General features: G+C 37.6%; 1 protein-coding gene across 1 annotated transcript in view; it reads left to right on the forward strand.

Moving 5' to 3' along the window:
- The window catches only part of LOC122795680 (cytochrome P450 26B1), a 128,473-nt gene that overhangs the window by 95,602 nt on the left and 16,239 nt on the right, over window positions 1-16,632 (forward strand). Inside the window, exon 4 of the mRNA XM_044063972.1 lies at window positions 12,087-12,362. Coding sequence (XP_043919907.1) covers window positions 12,087-12,362 — 276 coding nt within the window. The remainder of the gene's footprint in view (window positions 1-12,086; window positions 12,363-16,632) is intronic.

Raw genomic sequence — 16,632 nt, forward strand, 5'->3', positions numbered from 1 at the left:
AGCTATTTCTGGTTTGAGATGTTTTCTGGGAGAATTTCATCAGACCATGCATCTTTCAAGAAAGTTTGCCATTTACCTAGTAGTTTTATATAATGTGCATGGACTATGCATGTTTTCATATAACACACACTGCCTGCCTCTACCTTTTTCAAATTAATTGGTCAGTTCAGGAAGTCTTCACTAGAGGGCATACAAATTTTATGCTATGTACAAAAGGAAACTAGTTTATTTCAACAGTTCATGTTCCTAAAATATGGAATATTTGTGTTTTCCAGATGGCAACAGTTTAAGTAGTTTCTAAAGGTAGGTTTTATGCAGCTTGAAATGATCACATTAGTTTTTTTTTCTCAAATGCAAATCTTATAAATCAATTTAAAGTTCTGGATGCATGAATTCAGACTAAAGCAAAAGTGATGAATGTTGCCTGTCAGATGCGTGGATTTCTCTGCAAGTGTTCTGACCTTAATTTTTTCTTGACTAAGATCTAAGATATTTGGAAGGAGTCTTTTCTCCTTTGTGTGAATGAAGAAGAGACACTCAGTATGTTTATAGAAAATATAGAGCCAGCATCACTTTTGAAAGAAGCAGACCCTGAAGGGCAGGAATTTGTAATAGATTTATAGATTGTTGCTAGGCTAATGAACCAGGAGCATTTCTAAGCCTAGTCAAGTTTTCCCAAAAGAATAATGATGGCCTGTATCCAAACAGGACATTGAGAGCCAGGCATTTATAAGCTACCTCTGTCTATAAGGGAATGGGTGTCAGGCCTGGTGTAAATTTCCTATTCCCCACCCACTGGTAGGTTGAGCTTAAACTGGGAAATAGACAAACTCAGCTTTACATGGATGGGAAGCCTGCTCCATAGGAGGGCAGTCTCTGGGACACATATTTGCCTGCCCAACATGTTCTGTTAAAGTCACAGATAAAATTCAGGTCCCTAGACCTTGTATTTCTGCTACTGTGTGACATGAATATATATGAGATTCGTAACTGTGGGGTTTGTGAATGCCTTGTAGGCTAGGCACAGATCACCCCTCAGTGATCTATAGGAGACTAAGTAGAAGGAAAGGGCTTTAAAGTGCTTTGCAGAAGGCAGGTTTGTTATGCCTTGCTTTTTTTTTAAGGAACCTCTGAGGTCACTCTATTTGCTGCATATGCTTGGCTGGGTACATACAAAAGGGAGCATTATACTCTATGATTGGTCTGATAAGGGCAGAGTACAGTGGGATAATGACCTTTTTTAGACATAGATGCCATGCCCTTACTTATAAGTTGTGCAACATATAAGGATTTCCCCACTACTGTGGCCATGTGATAGTTGAAAGTAAGGCTACTGATTATGTGCGTACCAAGATCCCTGACCACTGGGTCAACTCTTAGGAATGTATTATCAACATGTAATTAGCCGGGAGGGTTGACTTCCAAAAGGGTACAGTTATGCATTTCTTAGCAATGAGTTTAAAACCATGGCTTTGACACCATTTGTTAGTCAGAGATAGACCTTCTTGAAGAATTATAGTGTCTGCAGAAGAGACATTGATAATCCCCAGCCTGCAGTCATCTGCAAACTTAGTCAGCCATAAACCTCCAATAACGACTGGCCTCTTGGTAGAGGTGGCCTCACCTATTTTGACCTCCTGGGTATTATCAGTGAGCCAGTTGGCTATTCAGTGGATGGTTAACGAGTTTATACCTAAATTAGTGAGCTTGCCTATAATGCCCGAATGGGGTATTGTATCAAAAGCCTTGGCCAGGTCAAGGTAAGCTGTGTGCACAGTCTTGCCTTCATCCATTGCTTTGGTGACCCCCCCACAAAAAAGCTCACCAGATTTAATAGTCATGACCTTCCTTTAACAGAGCTGAACTATGAACGGTCCAGTGTTTGCAGGTTACCTGTGTTTTCATTTATCATGTCCATGATGATTTTTTCCATGGCTGCACATATGAGGCTGGACAGATGTATGGGTCTGTGGTTACCCAGATCAGTGGTTGGACCTCCTTTGTGCAGGGGAATGATTGTAACTATTTCCAGTCCTTAGGAACAAAACCTGACTGTAGGTTCCAGTTGAAAAATGATTCAAGTGGACCAGAGAGGTCATGTTTTCTGCTGTTTATTAAGCATCCCAAGATGTTATCCAGGGCCCATTGATGCAGTGTTTCTGGGCTTGGAAAGTGCATCAATGACCTGTTCCCTAGTAATAGTTGGGGAGATTGTGGTATATGGTATTTCTTTTGAACTATCGGGGGAAGTGGGGGAAAAATTTGAGCAGAACCTGTGAACCAAAATGTTGGCAATGGCCATCTAGTTCAGTGTGGGTGATGCCATTTGCAATAAGTTCTGCGCACTATTGCGTAATTCTCCTGAGGTTATGGACATAGCTGTTGAAAGCTTTGTGGCTGTCCTTTGCCCAAGAAGCTATTTGTTTCTTCAAATCTAGCCTTTGAAGAATTAATTCATCCTCTTAGCTGCCTATTTAGATTGGTAAAGGAGCTTTTGGTATGCATGTTTTTTTTTCCTCCTATGCTTGGCCAAGATTTTTTTTTCTTTTGTTGTATAACCAATTTATAGTATGATTCCACCAGGGTGGCTTGTCTTTTGAGTTTGTCTTATTCTTAATACGAGTGGGCACAACTTGCTCTATACAGCTATCAATATGGCTGTACAGAGATTTTGTAAATAGCTCAGCATATGTTATGCTTACGTTTAGTTATGAATGGTGTAATTCAAATCATGACTGTAAGTGGAACATGTGGTGATGGGAGTCTGCCTTGGACACTGCTTCTCATATAAACACATGATCAGTAAATTATCTGCTTAAACATAAAAGACCTGTATATCACATACATACTACAGCATTACAGAGGAGCAATTCATACATTTATCTGTTGTTCAATCACAACTTATGAACACTTGCAGTATTTAAGGAGTGGACGTCCTGTTAGAATCAGAAATTCACCATACATAAGCAACACAAATTGCAATACCTTTATCTGGCTTCAGTGTGTAGGGACTTCAGACTTCAGTTGGGCCTTTGTGACCTAGAAATAAAAGCTTTTAGTATTGACAGAAGGGCTATCCACCTGGTGGCGTGAACATTGGATCTAGGTGATAGTCAGTCACTGTTGATGTGACTCTCCAACCCCATCTACAAAAATGGGAAAAGGAGGTTGATGCCAACGCCATGCAGCTACATAACTGAGTAAGATAGCTGTTTTCAAAGTCGGATCAGCCACAGTTTCATCCATTTCTTTTGGCTGAATCTGACTTATGTGAATGCTAAACTTAAGAGGTTGCCAGCTGGTTGAATGATAGCACTGTCGTATTCATGCAAGTCAGTGAGCTCAGTGGTGAATGCTAGGTTGTCAGTTGGTTAAAAGTATAGCAAATAACCAGATGTCAGAATCAAACCCTGTAGCTAGTATCTTGTAGGTAAAGGACTTTAACCATTATGCCAGCCCTCTCCTTTCTTAAGCTTTGAATTAATGATGGGATTTTGGTTGGAGTTACTGTTAGCACTGTGGCTGAGGGAGCCAGGCTATCAGCATCATGTCCTGCCTCATTTTCCTTCCTGAGATGAGCACATCTATCCTGCCATATCAGTGCCATAAAGTGCCCAAGCTGCTAATCAAAGGTCCCTGTACGCTAGTGATGGCTATGGTGTCTAGGGAAAATGTGCACCCTGATTTAAAGTTTTGCAAGGAAAACACAAAGTGAGAAGACTGACTGGGCCTGTATGCAACAGGAAAAAATCATTCCTGGTCATGCTTTATGACACTAATGATAGTTTCCGAAGGGGCTGCAATTTTAACAGCTAGTACAGAAAACAACAATTGGAGATTGCCTGACAAGACAGCAAAAGTTTAAAATCTGCACCGGAGTTATCATAAACAGTTCAAAATGGAAATTGAAACTTGCATTTTCCTATCATATGCAGTATGATTCGGCTTCATATCCTAAACCAACCAAACAAGTAAACCTAGCTGATTTTACCCCACTGTGCAAAGGGGTATTGCACCTGAGTAACTTCCATTGAATGTTGTGCATTAATTTGAAGGGTCAGACAACTACCCACTTTTCTGACAGAATGCCTTATCACCACAGTAACGTCTCATTTGTCATGCCCTGCTGTAAAGCTTTATGCGCACACACACACACACACACACACACACACACACACACACACACACACACACACACACACACACACACACACACACACACACACACACACACACACACACACACACACACACACACACACACACACACACACACACACACACACACACTCACTATGTTTACACTTTTCTGTCTCATGACAATTTCTCATAGCAATTTCTCTTTTAGTTCAAGGGTGAAGTTCATGGTTTTCCTATGCCTCATGAGTGCAAACTGGATAAAGTTCCATTTGCTCAAGTTCAGATCACAAATGTTTAATTCTTTGTACTTTTTTTTTCCATAGCAAATTGCAATTGTATTATTTCTAAGAATGCACAGGTAGTAATTCAAAGTTTTTCTCAGATATTCATTTTCTTCATATTGCCGCTGCTGTGGAGTTGCTATTTATAATTTTGGGGATATGGTAGCTGCCCACCATGTCGGGGAAGGCAGTCGGTCTTTTTTGTATTTAATTGTTTCATTGAATTGAATTTCCATCTAATTGAACTTGGCAAGTCGGTTCCTCAACAAGTTAACACTTACTCAAGTGAGAAGTTAAGTTTAGATCTTTAAGAGATTAAACTTTGAATTGGTGAACCTGTTGCAAATAAACTTTCTTCCATAAGCACAGGTCCTTTGTGGTTGACTTCAGGAAGTGAGGGTCTTATAATTTTAAAAGAAGGTAGTGAACAGAGAGATTTTTTTTACACAACTATTAATACCCTCGGCTTTTCAAAATTAAGTAAATGTTTGCATATTACTTTGGGGGTGTTCAGTGTTTGAGTGTTTTAACTTTGGTTTACTAAGCCTCAAAAGAGATCACTTACCTCCAATATACACAAACAAATAGTCCCAAAAATATTTTACCCATATCCTAAATATCCATCAAGCATTACTTTTTTGTAAAGAATCTTTGGACTATTTCCAGATTAGTAATATCACTTCCTGAGTATGAATCAAAACCGACACCATATTCCAGTATTGATTTTATTGCTGACTTATAAATCGGATTCAGTATTCTAAAATTTCTTGATGTAATAGTTCTAAATATAGTCCATAAGATGAGAAAACATTCATAAGATTAGATAACACCTCTGCAGATATTTTTAACATGCTCAGAGAAACTGAACTTACTATCTTTCATATTCGTCTATGATAGTGGAGTCTAGAGAATCTGTGTAACTTGTATTAAATCTTCCAAAATGCATCACTATACATTTTGAATTGCTAAAATTCAACATTGTCTAATTATGTTCATCCAAACAGACCATCCAAATACTTTTGGAGAACCATCTGATCCTTTACTGATGATGTTCAAGCCATTTCTGGAAGACACTCCTGTTTATGTGCTCATATCCTGTCATTTATTTGTATTTAATTGGTTTCTATATTGCTAACTGTGGTAAGCCAGATCTTCAAGCGGGGGAAGAGACAGAAAAATGAATATGTGTTTACTGTCTATCCACCTTACAGCATCCTGTCTTATTTAATATTGCTGTTTGTTGAGATCTCTTCACTTTGAATGCCTGCTTACTTTTTACCCTACATACAGAGCCTGCTATAACATAACCCAAACTGTAAATCTGAGAACAACATATGGTGTTAAATGCTGGACGCTTATGCTCTTCTCCTCTGCCTCAAAGGCGTTTGGGTCTCCTTTCACTGATTTGATTCTGACACTTTTGATGCCCCTGTGGTTTTAAGTAAAGGTTCCATGAGTGCTTGATTGCCAGCTTAGGTGCACTGAGAATCCAGTATTGAATGAACATAATAACTATAACTTTCATTGTTTGCTCTCAGTCTGTCTGGAACTTCTGGAGAAGTCAGCACGATTTTTTTAATAAATACTACAGAGTAAGTACCTTGTTTAACAACCTTGGAAAAGAAAACCTTCTGTCGTCAGACGGTATTTGGAGGTCAGAATTTGCTGGTTTTCATATAAAAGTACTATTGTTGGACCTGTAGACTGAGGCTTTAAAGGGGCATGAATGTTATTTAACAAAACAAACTCTTGTGAGCGAGGTATATAATAAATGCAGGGCCTTGGCCAGGAAAATGTTACCTTTCCCTTCTAATGCTGACTGCAAGGGAAACTCTCATATCTGGATTTCTTTTTTTTGTTTTACATATCATGTGTATTTTCGTCTAATATTTTTAGGAACATAAATGAAATATTTCTTAATATGTTTTTCTACAAAAAGTAGAGACAAGGTGAAATCACTGGGGATTATTTGAACTTTAACCTTCTTTGGCATTTGACAGCAGGGCATTTTTCAGACTCTTCCTGTACAGCCAGGAGTTTGCACTTGTATGCACTTTATGTAAATAAATAGTGGTGTTCCCTCCTGAAACACGTGTAAGACATTTAGTAATTTGACTTGGTTTCATAGCAACAAGTAAAATATAGGTGTGTGTGTGTGTGTGTGTGTGTGTGTGTGTGTGTGTGTGTGTGTGTGTGTGTGTGTGTGTGTGTGTGTTTCTCTTTATAATGCTTATATAAGTATGTTTTTGTCATTCTTTTTGTATTTGTGTGTATATGTATGATTTGCACTAAGTGTAAATGAAGATGTGTGCATTTACACCTGCAAATGTCTTAAATGCACACATGTATAATTGCTTTATAAATATATAAGTACAGACTTTAGTTACTAATGGGCATCTATAAATTTCATTTAAAGTAGATAAACCATTGTTTGTTTTTCTGTGACAGCTCCAAGTAGAATTGTGTTCTCTGCATCCAAGAAAACCATCAACACAGCATGCTAACATAACATGGCATGAGCCTTCTTAATTATGTTTCATATATTCATGGTCATCTTTTAATACTTTGAGTATATTTTCCTAGAAAGAAGGCCTTTGTTTACTTAAATTTACTCATCACTGTGGTTTTCACTTAGAAATTATCTGTTTTACTTTGAAAAATACTAGAACTTCATTATTCATGTGTTAAGTGATGCCCCAGAGTATAAAAACGTGGTTGAATGAAGTAAAGCTAGAGATAGAACTATCATTCTTTCATGCCAGTATTAAATCAAATAACTAACAAGAGGTAGCAAACTGAGATAAAAATATCATTCTTTCATGCCAGTATTAAATTAAATAACTAACAAGAGGTAGCAAACTGAGAATGTATTCTCTGGGCTTTATTTATATAGTAAAATTGTCTGTCTAAACATATCTCCTAGAAGTTAAAAAAAGAATGCAGAGTTTATCTGTGTCTAATATTTCTAGAATGTCTTTGGCTTAATGTAAACATTTGGTTGGACTTGGGATGATTAAGTGAAGTTGCAATGTTTATGAAAAAATTCATACAAAAGAAACTACCACAGGCAGAGGCAGGGTTTGCTTTGTCCTACTGTATTTTGAACAGTTTTGTAAATAAAACATCCAAGGTTTGAGTGTACATGTATGCATGTGCAGCTCAACCCCCCCCCCCCCAACACACACAGGTCCCCTTCCAGGTACTGGCCCAAATGTTAAAATAATAAAGAAATTTAGCCCTGGAGGTCGACATTTCATACTGTATGTATTTCTGGCCTCTATGAAAGTTATTGAATTCTCTTATTGGTTGCACGTCCATATTGCAATTTGTTGCCTTCATGCTCAGTAAAACATAAAGTCCTGTTATATACTAATATCCATTGTGTCCATTAATAGCCTGAATCAACAATAAATTACTTTAACCTCTAATATCTGGTGATCTGACTTACAGAAATGATGACTAATGCTTGATCAATCCACCAACACACTGCCCTGCTGAATGGCGTGTCACCACTTTGCAGTCCAAAGCTAGCCCTGTAGAATGTCTAATGCTTCAGTAATGTGATCTTTAATCTAGCTTCAGTTCAGAGAATATATCTATAGGTTCATAGGCTCATAGGTAGGTACTAGGCTATCGGCCCGAGGGCCTACGTAAGCCTAGCCAACAAGGTTCCCTGGCTTACGCCACCCAAGAAAGTTATTTTCCTGTGCCACTGTCAAGCAGAGACACAGAAGTGATCCCCGGGGTGTATTTCCTATTTCCCATCCACACATCAAGATTTTTCTTGAAGAGTGCTAATGAAGAACTTTGCTTGACATAGATGGGTAGCCTGTTCCAGAGTATGGGAAGTCTGTGGAACAGGAATCTATCCCTCCAGCATGTCTTGCTTATTGTGGTGACAAGGTTTAGGTCCCAAGAGCGTGTAGCGTGGAGGGATTGGAATTTCTTAGGTGTAGAATGTCCAACAGCTCTGGGTTTGACATAGCTTTATATGTTAGGCAGAGATCACCTCGGAGTAGGTGATATGCTATGGAGTAAAGCTGGACTTTTTTAGATGGTCAGTGTAGGGCATCTGTTTGAGGCCAGTAATCCTCTATGTGAGGTACTTCTGTGGCCTTTCCAACTGCTGCAGATGTCTTGTGAGGTACATATATATATATATATATATATATATATATATATATATATATATATATATATAGTTTTACTTCACATCTTCACATTACCGAAATGCTGAAATATTGAATTTCAGCATTTCGGCAGTATAAAGCCGTAACCATCACAACACCGACACTTCACAATCACGAAACCAAACATCAAACATACACAATACAGCACACAACACACAAACCATAACACCCACACCACAAAACAATTAAATACAACAAAACAGCACACAGACACACACCTACACTACACAAATGCAGGGGGGAAAGCCCCCCTGCACCCTCACACCCCCTACTTATATATACTAACTCCACGCTCGCACAAACAGTAAAGAAACAAATAATCACACACAGCCAATACACACAATTATACCTCCACCTCCCTTCCCTAACCCCCTCGTACAAGTTAGAAAAACACTCACGCACACTCACTCACCTTAAACTGCAGACACCATCCCAGTCAAAAAAAAAAAAAAAAAAAAAATATATATATATATATATATATATATATATATATATATATATATCTATATAGGTTCATAGGTTCATAGGTAGGTACTAGGCTATCGGCCCAAGGGCCTATGCAAGCCTAGCCAACAAGGTTCCCTGGCTTATGCCACCCAAGAAAGTTATTTTCCTGTGCCATTGACGAGCAGAGACACAGAAGTGATCCCCGGGGTGTATTTCCTATTTCCCATCCACTCATCAAGATTTTTCTTGAAGAGTGCTAATGAAGAACTTTGTTTATATATATATATATATATATATATATATATATATATATAGATATATATATATATATATATATGGATCCCCTACACATGGTCAAAATGCCAGAAAGTTGAAACCCATATGGCCGAGACCATATGTTCGACTTTTAGAATCCCGACCATGTGTAACAGATATCTCCGTGCATTGCGGAATGGAAATATTTCTATTTCCGCACTGTAGTGCGATCTCAGAGTTGGTATATTAAAGTTATGGGGGGTGTGGGGGGTGTAGCCCCCTGCTAACAATTAGAAAGTGTATTAATGTGTATTTTTTTTTTACATGTTCGAAATTGCGGAAGTCGAACATATGGTCTCAGCCATATGGGTTTCAGTTTTCTGCAATTTTGATCATGTATAGTAGACCCATATATGTGTGTGTGTGTGTGTGTGTGTGTGTGTGTGTGTGTGTGTGTGTGTGTGTGTGTGTGTGTGTGTGTGTGTGTGTGTGTGTGTGTGTGTGTGTGTGTGTGTATATATATATATATATATATATATATATATATATATATAGATCAAAGTAAGTGAGACTGGAAGGATGTTTTGGGGCTTGTGTCATGCTAGAAAAAGCAAAATGATGTGGTAGTACCCACTCACGGTTTAATCCTTCTCTACGCAAAAAGTGTCCATTTCTATACCAGTGGCTGTGTTCTTCTTGTTATTAATGTGAGTAAGCTGATCTGTATTCATGAATGAATCAATTAGTGGTTTTCAAATCCATACACACTTAAGGACAGCCTGAGAAACAAATTGGAAAGAGGAGGTCTTTGCTTCTGATTGGTCTTGGCTAGGAGAAGATCATGAGATGAGATTCAATGAGATTATTTGCTATGGTTGGGGGGCACCAGTTATTGTGGAAACAGTGCACAGTATGAATACTCTGGGCCTGGAAGATTGGAATAAGTGATTCCTACACACTAGCTGTTGCTTCCTTTTATACAGGATATCAGTGAGGTATTAGTTCAGATACAGGCTTCCTACATAGTGGTGTGCAGCAATTATTAAGTGGTGGGGTGTGCTATCAATTAGGAAACCTACAATTTCTCATTTGGTGTCAGTGGCCTCCATGCATTAGAAATGTGTGACACCTGATGATGCAGGGCAATAGAATGCTAATGAATGCAATCAGCACAAAATCCCTAAAACTGGAAGGTATAGACTGTGAGGAAACTATTAAAAAGAATTGAGGTGTGCCAAGAATTGGTTCTGCAAAGGTTTACCACCCATTTTAGAATCAAATGGCTGAAGCTGTGACTCTGCAGAAACAAAACAAGAGTTTTACAGCATGATCTGCTTTTCCATATGGTTTCGGAGTATGAACTGCATTTACCCATTCTAGTTACAAATTATAGCAACCAACCCAGACCCAGCAAATAGAATGAACAATGTGGTGAAATCCTACTTGTATTCTACTCCAAGTGTTGTGCATCAAGGTGGACACAAAATAGACATAACAGCAGAAATGCTAGTTTCTAATGCAGCATATGCCAAACTGAGTTACAGATCTGGCTTTCAACTTGGATATTGATTATGTGTAAATGGAGCAGTTTTTATCAAGCAGAGGTCAGCAATAGCAATGAGTTTTTATTGTATGTTGTTGTGTCTTTCGGCTTTTCCCGGTTACTTTGCACAAATGGGAACATTTGCGCTTTTTATTTTAATTGCTTATTTATCTTTTGTTGACGGAGTTAATCCCACTGGGATAGTGACCTATTATCAGGGTAGAACTAAGGTGGTATGTTTGTCCTGTACAAATATTATTCTTTCTTATTTTTTCAATCAATTATATATTAAAAACTCTTTGTAACCAAGTCTACAAAAATACAGAATAAATCATTGCCAAATATATAACAGTATAAAATGCATAAAAACTATTTTTTTAGTTCTTTACATATTCTTAGCAGTTACATCTCAGGCACTCCAGTGTGTGGATTTAATTTTGTACATTGAAACATCATAAACAGCTGTCACTTAGAAAATACTTTTCATTCTAAGGAAGTGACATAAAATCCAGATGTGAAGTACAAAGGAAATAGATCACACAATCTTTATAATAATAATTGTGAAATGTAGTGCACTCTTTTATTAGTGCTGCAAACTTACTCTGTGCATCTATCTCCTATACTGACAGCAACTGAAATTATGGTATAAGAGCAACACTTGTTTCTGCCTTTGGAAGAATATGGGGGCATTATTTACATCCAGTAGATCTGTAGTATTAATCACTTTCTTCTGGCCTTCTTATTAGCAGCAGTTGAAAAATAGGTCACAAAAACAGAACACGATGAAGTGTATGGAAATAAGACATGCATTCTCACACTCATTTTATATATCTCAAATTATTTTGCAAAAATGTGAACAAAGTTATTTTCCCTGTATCCAGTTGTAATCATGTTCCAAATGAAATTCTTGTGCCATATTAATAGATCAACTTTCTCTTGAGATTTTATTAAGAAAGAAAAAGACAAATAGCTTCCTCTTTGCATCTTAGAGAGCCATTTCGTCTAGATGTCCATGCTATAGAGAGATTTATTTGAGAAGGGTGGGAGTGATAAAAGGAAAAGTGCATAGTTAAACTGAATATCTCATCACCTGCTGTTGTTCAGAAATTGTTCTTTCAAATGTGATGTTATTATAGCAAGAATGCTGCTAATCACAGGGCATGAAGTAAGACAAATGTTGACATATAATGTATTATCTCTGCCTGACATTGTTGTCTCATTTCATTTTAGATTTTTTCTAAAGTGTTCAGCCATGAAGCCTTAGAAAGCTACTTGCCCAAAATCCAACTGGTGATACAGGACACCCTCAGGGAGTGGAGCAGCAACCCTGAACCCATTTGTGTCTACAGTGAGGCACAGAAGCTCACCTTTCACATGTCCATTAGGGTCCTATTGGGGTTCTGCATCGCAGATGAAGAAATGAACCACATGTTCAAATCATTCCTGCAGTTTATCGATAGTCTCTTCTCTCTGCCAATAGATATGCCATTGAGTGGTTATAGGAAAGTAAGTATTTCTGTCAAAAGTTTTTGCATATTTTATTTGACTTTAAACTGTACAATTTTCTTAAAAAGTGTTTTTTGATGTGCTGGAACTGATCTACTGAGACAGTGTTTGTGGTAAGGAACAAACCTGATATTTCAAGCTGCAGTTCTGAGACCTAACCACATCCCAAATACCTGAATGATTTATTTCTACATTATTAACACCTTGGTTTCCTACTTGAATAGAAGATCCAAGATATAACAATTCAAATAAGATTACAATTAGGCTACAATACAGTCTTAGAGATCCATAGAAGTGTGGCTGTTACTCAGGTGAAACTCCCCCTTTTTCAACTGTTGTGAGAGATTTAATGAAAGAGAAGATGACCATATATGAACAGGCATCCATGGCCTCCATTTCTGTTTAGGTATGGTACATGGGATGCACAGACAACATCATTTAATTTATTATATCACTCCATCATTATTAGCTTGCCCCCTAATATAAGACTCACTTAAATCCTTAGTTCCAGAAGAAACTAAGCCACCAATGAGCTGTGTAGACTACTTTACTCAAATTGGATACAATTTAATGTATTTAAATCACCCCACCATGCAGAAACAGTTATGAGCAAAATCAAGAGTGCAACACTGGTTTGTCTGATTTAATTCATTGATGACTGCTTACCTTAATTGTTAGTCTATACTGCTAAACAGTATTGATTTCCAAGCACAGATATTTCAGTTCATGTTGATGTAAGACACTCTTTTTGTAAATCAGAATATTTTTTATTCATATCTGAAACCAACAAAACATCTTACACTAACTATTGAAAACATTAACCTGAACAGGCAGTGTGCTTTAGCTAAAAAAAAATCTCTAAATATATAAGAACAGGCTAAATAATTACTTAATGAAAAAAAAAAACTCTTCCATAAAGAATGGTTCAATGTATGTGAAATAAATTACTTTGTAGCATAAATGGTCACTATTTTCTCATAAAAAAAGATTAAATAGCTAATGAACTAAACTGTAAATATATCTGCATTTTACTTATGTTTTTTCTCTGCATTATTTCCTTGAAATCAGTAATGACAATTTTATGAATAGACCAAAGATCATTACTGTGGTTTGTATATTGTCTGTATATACACTGAATCAGAGTTGGTTTTGGTTGCACGGTCATTCTTCTTCCTTTTATAGTTTATTATGTGTATATACTGAATCAGAGTTGGTTTTGGTTGCGCGGTCAGTCTTCTTCCTTTTATAGTTTATTATGTGTATACACCGAATCAGAGTTGGTTTTGGTTGCGCGGTCAGTCTTCTTCCTTTTATAGTTTATTATGTGTATACACTGAATCAGAGTTGGTTTTGGTTGCATGGTCATTCTTCTTCCTTTTATAGTTTATTATGTGTATACACTGAATCAGAGTTGGCTTTGATTGCGCAGTCAGTCGTCTTCCTTTTATAGTTTATTATGTGTATACACTGAATCAGAGTTGGTTTTGGTTGCGCGGTCAGTCTTCTTCCTTTTATAGTTTATTATGTGTATACACTGAATCAGAGTTGGTTTTGGTTGAGCGGTCAGTCTTCTTCCTTTTATAGTTTATTATGTGTATACACTGAATCAGAGTTGGTTTTGGTTGCGCGGTCAGTCTTCTTCCTTTTATAGTTTATTATGTGTATACACTGAATCAGAGTTGGTTTTGGTTGAGCGGTCATTCTTCTTCCTTTTATAGTTTATTATAGTAATGTCAGTCCATTGGGCTGTTGTCATTTCCTCCATTATTGCCACACTGCATTTACTTTGATTATTAAAAGCTAAACTACATGACATGTTTTCATTCCTTTTACTTATTTACTGTTGAGATACACAATTTTCACCTTGCAGTTTTATATAGCTTAAGCTACCAGGTTGGGAGGCTGGCATAATAGTTAAGGTATTTACCTTCCAAACACAAGGTGCTGTGTTTGATCCCCACATGGGTTAGTTAGTCAGTCTTAAAATGGACCACAAGGGCAGTTAGTCTAGCACTAATCTACGAAAATCTGTTTGATCTTGCCATTCAGTGAAATTGTGAACCTTTTCTTGTAACATCATTTGCTTAATTTACACTGTTAATGAAGTAATGTTTTGCCATGTTTAATCATGAAAGCATTTTTTCTACTGCTTTTTTCCACATTGGGTGATCATTAAGATATCTATGTCAGCTCAATTGTCCCTGCCTGCATTTCCCATTCTGGCCGGCAACTAGTGTTCCCACATGGTTTTTCCTTGCAGGCTAACTAGGTTTGGTGCATGCCAGACAAGTTCATGGGTTAAGCTCACTGAAAGGCCAAAATCCTTCTGTGTGTGGAGATTTTCTTGCCATAAATCCCCACTCGCTTGTGCTGACCTCAAACACATAGACTAAAGGCAATGGGAGGGTCATGTCAAGTGCCATCCCTGACCATAAGGTAGGCATGCCTTTTCAGTTCCCTTTGCCAACAACTGTCTGAGCCATGGCCTCCCCCAGGGTTCACTGAGTTATACCCATTGTACTCCCTTCCTCATGGACAGATATACCATCCTCCCTGCCTCCAAGGTTCACTGAGTGATACCCATTGTACTCCCTTCCTCATGGACAGATATACCATCCTCCCTGCCTCCAAGGTTCACTGAGTGATACCCATTGTACTCCCTTCCTCATGGACAGATATACCATCCTCCCTGCCTCCAGGGCTCACTGAGTGATACCCGTCATACTCCCTTCCTCATGGATAAACACGCCCATCCTCCCCACCCAGGGCTCATTGAGTGATACTCATCATACTCCCTCCCTCATGGACAGACACACCAAGCCTTCCTGCCTCCAGGGCTCACTGAGTGATACCCATCATACTCCCTTCCTCATGGATAAACATGCCCATCCCCCTTGTCACTTTGTCAGTCAGCTGAGCCACTAAGTGAACTCAGGTCAGCTGAGTGGTAATCAGGGCTTTATCCATCTATGTCACCAGGAGGACTTTAAAAAATGATTTAGATGCAATATTTCCTAACTTTATTACAATATATTACTTAATTCCCTTTTTAAACACTCCTCTTCATCTGTAAAGTTGAGTACCATCTTCCATTAATTTACCTAGCTTGCCTTTTCATTGTACGTTGAACTACTGCATGGTCTGCACTATACTACTGTGTTCCTTGCACTATTGTATTTATCATTTTGATTTTAAATCCTTGAACCGTGATTTTGTATTACTCTGGGCTGTTAACACAACTTACACAATTGACACAGCATGCATAATCACGTGCTGCATGCTGTCTGTTGTCATAATGGATATCTTGAATCATTAGGATAATTTATGCGATGTATAAAGTTTACTTAATGCACCTTGTGTCCTTGCAATAGTCTTGTGAAAACCAAGCCAGTTTTTAATACAGATCATGTGCTTTACAAATGTTGGGTGTTTTGCTAGTGTGCCTTTATGTGCTTTCATTAAACTTAGAAATTATTTGTGGCTTCTTCCACATGATGTAGACATATTTTGCTGCAGCCTCATTTGCCTTTGCAGAAACAAAATAACACCTGTTTCATATTTTAACAAATGTTGCCCAAAGGCACAAACATGAATCTATGATAACAAAGCCAGAACAAACAAAACTGATTTGGCACATTCTGAAAAATGTAAAAGAGGCAAAAACTTGGAAGAAACAAAGGAATGTTATTAATGTTTGAGATACCCATTCAGTGAAAACATTATGACAGAAATGGCTGGTTGGCATAGGTCAAAAAGTTATAGGGGAGTTTAAAATAGCACAAAACATCAACATGAATAAATGGCTGCATGTCAATAAAGCAATGCATTCTCTTCAGCTGAATTAAACATGTATATGCTCAGGGGTGATAGTGTTCAATTATTTTGGAAGCATGCCTTTCACTGAGCAGCATAGCGAATGATGCTTTTAATGTTTTCATTTGGATTATTTCACTTTTTGGATCTAGTCTGTATACAATTCATGTCAGCAATATGAGCATTTTAATAGGACAGCCATTTTAGTTTTCATTCTGCATGCGTGCAGCTCCTTCCAAGTAGGAAAAAAGTGAGATTCCAGGAAAACTCCAGCATATGGAAATCAATTAAAACTAATTTTATATTACTATCAAGCTATTTCTGAGAATGCAGAACAAAGTGTGCTAAAGATGTTGTAAGTATAAATGTCCTGCACAAGTCCATGGGTATTTCATTTCTATTTGTCTTTTTCATCTTTACTGCTACAGAACATGTTGTATTACTGCCATCCCTTTAC

This window comes from Protopterus annectens, chromosome 2.part2, assembly GCF_019279795.1.
Source record: "Protopterus annectens isolate FY-2018-M chromosome 2.part2, PAN1.0, whole genome shotgun sequence".
In the NCBI taxonomy this organism is placed as follows: Eukaryota; Metazoa; Chordata; order Ceratodontiformes; family Protopteridae; genus Protopterus; species Protopterus annectens.